The 12191-nt window shown below is 35.1% G+C and overlaps 1 protein-coding gene across 2 annotated transcripts in view; it reads left to right on the top strand.

Moving 5' to 3' along the window:
- LOC121375756 (filamin-C-like) overlaps positions 1-11150 on the top strand; it is a 193102-nt gene extending 181952 nt beyond the window's left edge. For both annotated transcript variants that reach the window (XM_041503373.1, XM_041503381.1), the window contains 3 exons: positions 582-731; positions 5733-5900; positions 9544-11150. In XM_041503373.1, the coding sequence (XP_041359307.1) occupies positions 582-731; positions 5733-5900; positions 9544-9794 (569 nt within the window). In that variant the 3' untranslated portion in view covers positions 9795-11150. The remainder of the gene's footprint in view (positions 1-581; positions 732-5732; positions 5901-9543) is intronic.
- Positions 11151-12191: the final 1041 nt, after the last annotated feature.

Genomic DNA, 12191 nt, shown 5'->3' with positions numbered 1-12191 from the left:
ATATGATACATGATACATCAAAATGCAGTTGGAACTGGCACTCTCAGGATTTTATGTTACAAATAAAAAATGCATTTGGAGGTAATCAGTAACTGTTCAATTTATTATATTTAGTTTTGTATTTTGTTAATATGATTTGGACACTCTTGCTGGTCATATAGTGTCTTTGATTTAATTTTTGTCTTGGTTATGTTTCAACTGCTTATTTCCGCATTCCTCTGCTTGTCGTACGACTTCATGGGATTATGTGATGTCATTAAATCTCATCAGATAGAACACATTTTGTGGGAAATTATAACAATTAGTGTATTTCGATTCTGATAAATAAATGTACGAGTTTATGAATTTTATTATGTAATAAAACAATTATTGACCTTATTTCAGGCAATATCAGGTTTTATGGACCAAAGAAATTGGTAATGACCTTGGCCATTGACCTCGGTCAATATCAATTTCTTCGATCCATAAAACCTGATATTGCCCTCAGTGGTGGTCAATAATTGATAAATATAATTGTGGCGTTATTATGGTGTAGTGATGGTTTTTAAGATAAAAGTGAGTATACTTGTTGTATTGTACAGGTGAGCTGGCAGCTTACTGCATGGGTCCGAACAAAGCAGCATACTGCGAGCTGGAGGACAACCATGACGGCACATACCGGCTGTGTGTGAAGGCGCAGGAGACCGGGCGCCACATCCTGCAGGTCAAGTACGGCGGGGAGCACGTGCACGGTGAGAACACACAACAACAAACAGCTGGTTATCACACACACATTTAATCTTCTTCTTTTTCTTGTCAGAACACACAGCAACAAACAGCTGGTTATCACACACACATTTAATCTTCTTTTTCTTGTCAGAACACACAGCAACAAACAGCTGGTTATCACACACACATTTAATCTTCTTTTTCTTGTCAGAACACACAGCAACAAACAGCTGGTTATCACACACACATTTAATCTTCTTTTTCTTGTAGAACACACAGCAACAAACAGCTGGTTATCACACACACATTTAATCTTCTTTTTCTTGTCAGAACACACAGCAACAAACAGCTGGTTATCACACACACATTTAATCTTCTTTTTCTTGTCAGAACACACAGCAACAAACAGCTGGTTATCACACACACATTTAATCTTCTTTTTCTTGTAAGAACACACAGCAACAAACAGCTGGTTATCACACACACATTTAATCTTCTTTTTCTTGTGAGAACACACAGCAACAAACAGCTGGTTATCACACACACATTTAATCTTCTTTTTCTTGTGAGAACACAGCAACAAACAGCTGGTTATCACACACACATTTAATCTTCTTTTTCTTGTAAGAACACAGCAACAAACAGCTGGTTATCACACACACATTTAATCTTCTTTTTCTTGTCAGAACACACAGCAACAAACAGCTGGTTATCACACACACATTTAATCTTCTTTTTCTTGTAAGAACACACAGCAACAAACAGCTGGTTATCACACACACATTTAATCTTCTTTTTCTTGTCACACAACAAACAGAACACACAGCAACAACACAGCTGGTTATCACACACACATTTAATCTTCTTTTTCTTGTAAGAACACACAGCAACAAACAGCTGGTTATCACACACACATTTAATCTTCTTTTTCTTGTGAGAACACAGCAACAAACAGCTGGTTATCACACACACATTTAATCTTCTTTTTCTTGTGAGAACACAGCAACAAACAGCTGGTTATCACACACACACATTTAATCTTCTTTTTCTTGTAAGAACACACAGCAACAAACAGCTGGTTATCACACACACATTTAATCTTCTTTTTCTTGTGAGAACACACAGCAACAAACAGCTGGTTATCACACACACATTTAATCTTCTTTTTCTTGTCAGAACACACAGCAACAAACAGCTGGTTATCACACACACATTTAATCTTCTTTTGGTTATCACACACACATGTAAGAACACACAGCAACAAACAGCTGGTTATCACACACACATTTAATCTTCTTTTTCTTGTGAGAACACAGCAACAAACAGCTGGTTATCACACACACATTTAATCTTCTTTTTCTTGTAAGAACACACAGCAACAAACAGCTGGTTATCACACACACATTTAATCTTCTTTTTCTTGTCAGAACACACAGCAACAAACAGCTGGTTATCACACACACATTTAATCTTCTTTTTCTTGTCAGAACACACAGCAACAAACAGCTGGTTATCACACACACATTTAATCTTCTTTTTCTTGTGAGAACACAGCAACAAACAGCTGGTTATCACACACACACATTTAATCTTCTTTTTCTTGTAAGAACACACAGCAACAAACAGCTGGTTATCACACACACATTTAATCTTCTTTTTCTTGTGAGAACACGGCAACAAACAGCTGGTTATCACACACACATTTAATCTTCTTTTTCTTGTCAGAACACACAGCAACAAACAGCTGGTTATCACACACACATTTAATCTTCTTTTTCTTGTAAGAACACACAGCAACAAACAGCTGGTTATCACACACACATTTAATCTTCTTTTTCTTGTAAGAACACACAGCAACAAACAGCTGGTTATCACACACACATTTAATCTTCTTTTTCTTGTGAGAACACAGCAACAAACAGCTGGTTATCACACACACATTTAATCTTCTTTTTCTTGTAAGAACACACAGCAACAAACAGCTGGTTATCACACACACATTTAATCTTCTTTTTCTTGTGAGAACACACAACAAACAGCTGATTATCACACACACATTTAATCTTCTTTTTCTTGTCAGAACACACAGCAACAAACAGCTGGTTATCACACACACATTTAATCTTCTTTTTTGTTGTTATCACACACACATTTAATCTTCTTTTTCTTGTAAACAGAACACACACACATTTAATCTTCTTTTTCTTGTCAGAACACACAACAAACAGCTGGTTATCACACACACATTTAATCTTCTTTTTCTAAGAACACACAGCAACAAACAGCTGAACACAACAACAACAAACAGCTGGTTATCACACACACATTTAATCTTCTTTTTCTTGTAAGAACACACAGCAACAAACAGCTGGTTATCACACACACATTTAATCTTCTTTTTCTTGTCAGAACACACAACAACAAACAGCTGGTTATCACACACACATTTAATCTTCTTTTTCTTGTGAGAACACAGCAACAAACAGCTGGTTATCACACACACATTTAATCTTCTTTTTCTTGTGAGAACACACAACAAACAGCTGATTATCACACACACATTTAATCTTCTTTTTCTTGTAAGAACACACAGCAACAAACAGCTGGTTATCACACACACATTTAATCTTCTTTTTCTTGTCAGAACACACAGCAACAAACAGCTGGTTATCACACACACATTTAATCTTCTTTTTCTTGTCAGAACACACAGCAACAAACAGCTGGTTATCACACACACATTTAATCTTCTTTTTCTTGTCAGAACACACAGCAACAAACAGCTGGTTATCACACACACATTTAATCTTCTTTTTCTTGTGAGAACACAGCAACAAACAGCTGGTTATCACACACACATTTAATCTTCTTTTTCTTGTAAGAACACACAGCAACAAACAGCTGGTTATCACACACACATTTAATCTTCTTTTTCTTGTCAGAACACACAACAACAAACAGCTGGTTATCACACACACATTTAATCTTCTTTTTCTTGTGAGAACACAGCAACAAACAGCTGGTTATCACACACACATTTAATCTTCTTTTTCTTGTGAGAACACACAACAAACAGCTGATTATCACACACACATTTAATCTTCTTTTTCTTGTCAGAACACAACAACAACAAACAGCTGGTTATCACACACACATTTAATCTTCTTTTTCTTGTAAGAACACAGCAACAAACAGCTGGTTATCACACACACATTTAATCTTCTTTTTCTTGTAAGAACACACAGCAACAAACAGCTGGTTATCACACACACATTTAATCATCTTCTTTTTCATGTGAGAACACACAACAACAAACAGCTTGGTTATCACACACATTTAATCTTTTTCTTGTGAGAACACACAAGAAACAGCTCGTTATCGCACACATTTATTCTTCTTTTTCTTGTGAGAACACACAGCAACAAACGGTTGGTTATCACACACACATTTAATCTTCTTCTTTTTCTTGTGAGAACACACAACAACAAACAGCTGGTTATCACACACACATTTAATCTTCTTTTTCTTGTGAGAACACACAACAACAAACAGCTTATTATCACACACACACATTTAATCTTCGTTTTCTTGTGAGAACACACAACAACAAACAGCTTATTATCACACACACATTTAATCTTCTTTTTCTTGTGAGAACACACAACAACAAACAGCTGGTTATCACACACATTTAATCTTCTTTTTCTTGTGAGAACACACAACAACAAACAGCTTATTATCACACACACATTTAATCTTCTTTTTCTTGTGAGAACACACAACAAACAGCTGGTTATCATGTCAGGATTACTAGCAGATTATGACTTTTTATCCTGCAACCACTTTCTATTGGCTGATTATGATGACTAATTAAAGCAAAGTCATAGGCATATACTAGCAGATTGTGACTTTTGACATCACTCATATGACATCACATACATAGCTACATTACAAAGTCATAGGCATATACTAGCAGATTGTGACTTTTGACATCACTCATATGACATCACATGCATAGCTACATTACAAAGTCATAGGCATATACTAGCAGATTGTGACTTTTGACATCACTCATATGACATCACATGCATAGCTACATTACAAAGTCATAGGCATATACTAGCAGATTGTGACTTTTGACATCACTCATATGACATCACATGCATAGCTACATTACAAAGTCATAGGCATATACTAGCAGATTGTGACTTTTGACATCACTCATATGACATCACATGCATAGCTACATTACAAAGTCATAGGCATATACTAGCAGATTGTGACTTTTGACATCACTCATATGACATCACATGCATAGCTACATTACAAAGTCATAGGCATATACTAGCAGATTGTGACTTTTGACATCACTCATATGACATCACATGCATAGCTACATTACAAAGTCATAGGCATATACTAGCAGATTGTGACTTTTGACATCACTCATATGACATCACATGCATAGCTACATTACAAAGTCATAGGCATATACTAGCAGATTGTGACTTTTGACATCACTCATATGACATCACATGCATAGCTACATTACAAAATCATAGGTCATTGTACAATGTGGGTAAAATACCGGAAATAATTGTTTTCCCCATTAATGTTTGATAGATTGCAGGATAACTAGTTAATGATGTAAGATATCAGCATTATCCTGTTCAGGATTTCCCATTCTTACTTTCACAGGATAAAGCCAATATGCTATGTCATTAACAAGTTATTCTAAATTTTTCCAGAATGTTCCAATTTTTTTGTTGCCCATTGTCTACTAAATACCGTTTTCCTCGAATTTTCCTGTTTTCTTGCCCTCCATTGTCTGCTAAATATTGTTATTCTAAAATGTTCCAATGTTCGTGTTATTCATTATTCACTAACTTGTGTAACTATGAAATAATCTGTTTCTTGCCCTCCATTGTCTGCTAAATATTGTTATTCTAAAATGTTCCAATGTTCGTGTTATTCATTATTCACTAACTTGTGTAACTATGAAATAATCTGTTTCTCTTGGGCAGGAAGTCCATTTGTGTTCCGAGTCTCGGCCCAACCAGATGCCAGCAAGGTGCGGGTTAGTGGGCCTGGCGTAGAGGACGGTATCCTAGCAACGTTCCAGAGTCGCTTCATTGTGGAAACCCGAGGAGCTGGAGCCGGGCAGTTGATGGTTCGAATCCGGGGACCGAAAGGTTTGTCATTGTGCAGTTCTTCTGTTCTTTAAAGTCATGATTCTAGATTCCTTGGTTCAAATCTGGGGACCGAAAGGTTTGTCATTGTGCAGTTGTTCTGTTCTTTAAAGTCATGATCCTAGATTCCTTGGTTCAAATCCGGGGACCAAAAGGTTTGTCATTGTGCAGTTGTTCTGTTCTTTAAAGTAACGATTCTAGATTCCTTGGTTCAAATCCAGGGACCAGAAGGTTTGTCATTGTGTAGTTCTTCTGTTCTTTAAAGTCATGATTCTAGATTCCTTGGTTCAAATCCGGGGACCAGAAGGTTTGTCATTGTGCAGTTCTTCTGTTGTTTAAAGTCATGATCCTAGATACTAGGCATCGAAATAAGCATTGTGACTGGTAACCCATTTACAGGTTACCACAAAATATAGCCTGGTAACCTATAGGTTACCACAACTATATGAAAGTTAGAATTGAATTCCTGTTATCGGTATGACTAATGAAATCTGGAAGTAAATTTATCTAGTGGGCGCTGCTTAATTAAACACAGATTGCCGAAATTGCTTTGCAATTGCACAAGTGCGCACGAACATCGGTGCAATTTTGTATGAGAAAACGAAATGCAGAAGTAAATTCATCTAGTGGACGCTGCTATTATTGTTTGCAATTGCACATCGATGCAATTCCTTACCAGAAAATGAAAGGCGGAAGTCCGGAATGCATTGCCTGGTATACATTCGGAAACAAAACTACCATTATGTTGAAATTTTTGTCGAGAATGAAACACCGTTCTCGACTTTCTTACATGTGGTAACCTCCCGGTAACCTGAACGATCGTTCTTGACTTATTTCGATGCCTGAGATACCATGTTAAGTCGCATCACAACACTGTCTTGAGCTTCTAGAAATGATAGGACAACCAAACACATACCTGATGTCCAGAAATGAATATTCCAAAGCCTACCACACCCAGGAATAAAACGTTACTTGAGATGTTTTGCTCAGCTCATAGCTCTCATGTGTGGGTGAGTTCGATGTGTTTTTCACTTCGTCTGGAACATATCTATCATGTTTGATATTTTTGGCCACACATGCCAATCATTTCACACTGTGAAGGCTTTGTTAACTATCATCTGAGCTGAATTTACCAAGTGACCAACGGAAACATGGTAATTGCATCAGAGTGATTTCATTGTGACAGTCGTAATGAAACTGGCTTAACACTTATAGTCCTTCCCACAGGGAATGCCTTTTTTAATACTATGGAATTTACTACCAATTATTTATTTCTGAGCCTATTGTTTTCTGAATTGTACACAAAAGTAGTGGGGTGTTTTTTTGTTATTTCCAAAACACTTCCACTTTTTTTCTTACATCAAATCAAACTGAAATTATTTAAAAAAAATATTTTTGTAGGATGGGACACACTGTAACTCATTATGTGCAGTGAAATTGCTATGACCTAACAGCTGAGCAAAAAGGTCTAAGTAACATTTTACTCAACTAGGGGGCGGGATTTAGCTCAGTCATTTGAGCGCTCACCTGAGGTGCTTGCGTCGCAGGATCGAAACACATCGGTGGATCCATTCCACTGATTGAGTTTTTTCTCGTTCCAACCAGTGCACCACAAGTGGTCAACGGCTGTGGTATGTGCTTTCCTGTCTGTGGGGAAGTGCATTTAAAAGATCCTTTGCCTGCTAACTGAAAAATGTAGCAGGTTTCCTCGGATGACTACGAGTCAGAATTACCAAATGTTTGACATCCAATAGTCAATGATTAATTGGTGTCATTAAACAAAACAGACTAATAATTTATTTACCAAATAGCTCTCATATGCAGGTGGCTTCAGCAAAACCTCTTTTAAGTTTTTGACAGAAGTACATTTGTACCATACTATATTTAAAAAATATATATATGTATTATATACCTGAAACCTCTGAAAAACATCTGTTTTTAAGGGGTGTCCAGTTTAAAGAGGTTCTTTTCTGTACTGATATTTAAAAAGAGACTTAAAATATTTCCAGTTTTGATGGAACCAGTTTCGAGATATTACACTGTACTTTGAATATATGGTTCACCTTAGTGTACTAAAGATTATTCAGTGGTGTTAGTCCACAGTAGTGGTGTAACACATGTATATACAACACATAACTGTTAATGATCTATTCCCATGTAGGGGTGTAACACATATATACAACACATAACTGTTAATGATCTATTCCCGTGTAGGGGTGTAACACATGTATACAACACATAACTGTTAAGGATCTGTTCCCGTGTAGGGGTGTAACACATGTATACAACACATAACTGTTAAGGATCTATTCCCGTGTAGGGGTGTAACACATGTATACAACACATAACTGTTAATGATATATTCCCATGTAGGAGTGTAACACATGTATACAACACATAACTGTTAACGATCCATTCAGTAATGCTAGTCTACAGTAGGGGTGTAACACATGTATATAACACATAACTTTTAACAATCCATTCAGTAATGTTAGTCTACAGTAGGGGTATAATACATATATATATATAACACAACTGTTAACGATCCATTCAGTAATGTTATGTCTACAGTAGGGGTGTAACACACATGTATAACACATAACTGTTAACAATCCATTCAGTAATGCTAGTCTACAGTAGGGGTGTAACCAGACCTGTCAACCCTCCTGGATTCGGCAGGAGTCACCTGGTATTTGATCAAATCTCCTGAAACCTGTGCAGGAGACAATTTCTCCTGTTAAATGACATTTTTGTAGGCATAAAAAAAATCGATCCCCTTTTGCCAAAATAACATAAAGGAAGTTAAATTTGTATGTTTGTGCAGTTGGTAACAAGGGTATACTTCAATAGATTTTTTTTTTTTTTTACAATTAATAAATGTTGTGTTTGATATAAAGTTATCCACGGAAATGGGTATAATTCCGGTATATTTCACACAATGTCCATTAAGAGGTTTTACTTATGATTAATGGAAATACAATGTTTATTGCATCATTATAATGATTTTAAATAAGTACCACACCACTGTTCCTCATTATAGTAAAAAATTAATATTAATTTATAAGATTTATATAAATTTGTCTTGGGTAATTCAATTTGGGTACACTAGCCACAAATGATGATATAACGTAACCTGTAAGTGTAATGCTGTAAATGTACTAATTAAAAAAAATTAATTTCTTGTTATGTTCTTAACATTTTTGGATAAAAAAGATTTTTTTAAAAATATTTATTAAATCATAACAATATTTAAACTTTAAAAAGAAATGTATACACATTTTTTTTTTTTTTTTTATTAATTTTTTTTTTTTTTTTTTTAAAGCCAGGATCTAAGGTTAAAAAGTATATATGACATTATGTAGTGTTCATATAACTTATTGTAATAATATTTACAACAACCTTGTGATTTTGGGTTAAATTGTGTGAAGTTAAAAAATCTCCTGTTTTTGACAAAATCACCTGCTTTTTCAACACACACCTCCTGCTTTTTCTTGACTAAAGGTTAACAGGTCTGGGTGTAACACATATTATATACAACACATAATTGTTAACGATCCATTCAGTAATATTTGTCTACAGTAGGGATGTAACACACATATATACATAACACATAACTGTTAATGATCGATTCCTGTTTTGCCTCCAGGAGCGTTTCAGGTGGAGATGTACCGTGACAGTCAGAAGGACCGCACAATCCTGTGTCGCTATGACCCCATCGAGTGTGGCCTCTACATCGTCAACGTCAGGTGGTCGAACGTCGACGTGCCTGGCTCACCCTTCCACGTGCACATCGTTGACACGCAGGCTGAGCTAGAGCAGTGTCTGCAGGAGGCGTCCTACAACAGCACGCTGCCCAGCAGTCGCTCCGGGTACTCCCAGTGGAGAGAAGACATTTGAGATGTGGGCACTCAGTCATTCAGGGGTTTTCTCACCGTGAAGGGTTATGGGTTTTTTGAGAAAAAAAACCCATGTGAAGTTAGTGTTATTTTCATCAGGAACTGTTTTCAGAATAACCGATGTTTGTAGTGTTGTTTCCATTACAAACTGTTCTTGAAACTATTAGTGTTGTTTCCATCATGAACTATTCTCAGAAATGACATTTTTTTTTGTTATTTCCACTGTAAACTTCTTGGAAATTATGGTGTTATGTATTCTCTGAAAACACATTTTTTTCAGTGTTATATTTCTAGTGTAAACTCTAATAATAATAATTAGTCAAACCAATTAATGCGCCTTTACTTCTCAAAAGAGTAATTTCTGTAAAACTAAACAGGTAAATTGTGTGACAAAAGCTTTATCGAAATCACAGAAATACTGACTCAAACTTTGTAGTAAATTTGTACCACCGATATGAAGAGCTCTTTAGTTCAGTATGTATAATAAGAATACTCATTTGGCAACAAAAGAATGTTCTATGCAAATTTTACTCCTTTTTTTTTCTTTTTTTTCTTTTTCTGATTTGGATGCAAGTAGGGTATCACTGGTTGTAGATTTTTCTGTATTATTTCTCTTTGAAAACATCATCAATTTTCTTTGTAAATTTATGCGCGAGCCACTATCACATTTCACATATTTAATATGTATTTTTATGTGCACAAGCCTTTATACAGAGTACCATATAGACAACATTCAGTGGCAAAAGAGAATTTATTTCATAGAATATTTACATATATATATATCATATTTTGCAGTTTGTGCTTAGTAAAAGTGTTTACATACAAAATATTCATATACACACTTGATGGATAAAATATTTAATATTTTATACACCTGTAAGCAGAATTTTATGTTTGTATGTTTGTCTTACATGTTATGAAATATGGCATAATTTTTTTTGGTGAATGGAGGCCTATTGTTAAAACATTTACAAATACTTATACTGGATATATACACATATATAAATACTATTTTGTATATTTTATATTTTTATTGTAACAGAGAACATAATATAGTCACATTTATATAAAATGTAATATTCATTCATGTTTTTATTGCCTGTAGCTGTATAGCAACATTAAGAACAGAAATATACATGTAGTAAAATTTAAAACAAAAACATGTTTTAACATTTATGTTTTGTTCAACATTTTACCAAAAACAGTAGTGTTTAAAAGCTAAATCTTGGATCACTGGATTAAATGTTTTTGTTTATGAAACATCAATCAACCAAATTCATACCACTGTTCTTAATGAAATGATACGGTATATATATATATAGAGAATACTATATGAGTGGCCATTAGATACCATTTATCTCACGAGTTGTTTTAAAATGTATCTAACAAGCAAAAGCCACTTTGACACGTTTTTTTAAACAAGTTGTGAGATAAACGGTATCTAATGGACACGAATGTATTATTCTATTTCTTACATATCCTCAAAAAACAGGTTTTAAGAAAATTTTAACATCTTTTTCGACTAACAGTTATTTACAGCCGTTGCACTTGTAGCTGACTTACACATCACAGACACATGATTGTCAGGTTAACTATACGTCACAGTGTAATCGATTTCCATCGTGTAGTTTTTCATTGGATATATGGCAGTGGTGACATAGTCATCACCTTGGAGCAGCCAGTCGTATGTCTTGAAATTAAACACACATATGTGTGTAAACAACCATGTGTTATTAAAAATAACGCATGGTGTTCTCACCAACGGGTGTGTAAGAAACGTGTATCTAAATAACACTCAGTTGATCAAAATAAAGGTGTTGTAGTTTTAGTTCAGTAAGATTGTGTGGAGAACCAAGTTACATTCTGGACTTTGTTGGTATGTGATGACCTCCTGGTAGCCTGAATGACTGGTCTCCACTTATTTCAAGCCCAGGAATTGCATATGTGGTGCGTTACAGATCAAATGGGAGTGCTTGGTAGCTGAATCATTGTTCACACCTTTTGAAAGTTAGATAAACCATTTTTTTTACGTGACATTTCTTGCCTTCGTTTGAACTTAACTTCACTGAAGATGAACTTAAGAACATTCCCGTGGTATAGGTCTGTGCGAACTATTTTATTCTACTGTTATATGTATGTTGTTAGGTCTGAATATTTTAAGATTTTGTCATTCTCAGATCTGATTTACCGTTTTGATTAGTGTTGTTATATTTATAAGTGCAGTGTCATTTCATAGGAATTTCATTAAGATATTATAGTAGGCAGGATTTTTTTTACTGCCCATTCAATAAATGTTCATAGTGTATCATATTTAAAACAATAAATGCTCTCCCACCAAATGTTAGTACCAGTAGGTATACAATTTTTTAATGCACCTTTGGATAACCCTATTGCTTGC

The sequence above is a fragment of the Gigantopelta aegis genome, chromosome 1, assembly GCF_016097555.1.
Source record: "Gigantopelta aegis isolate Gae_Host chromosome 1, Gae_host_genome, whole genome shotgun sequence".
In the NCBI taxonomy this organism is placed as follows: domain Eukaryota; kingdom Metazoa; phylum Mollusca; class Gastropoda; order Neomphalida; family Peltospiridae; genus Gigantopelta; species Gigantopelta aegis.
Note: the sequence above shows the minus strand (reverse complement) of the source record. Positions and strands in the feature narration are given on the sequence as shown.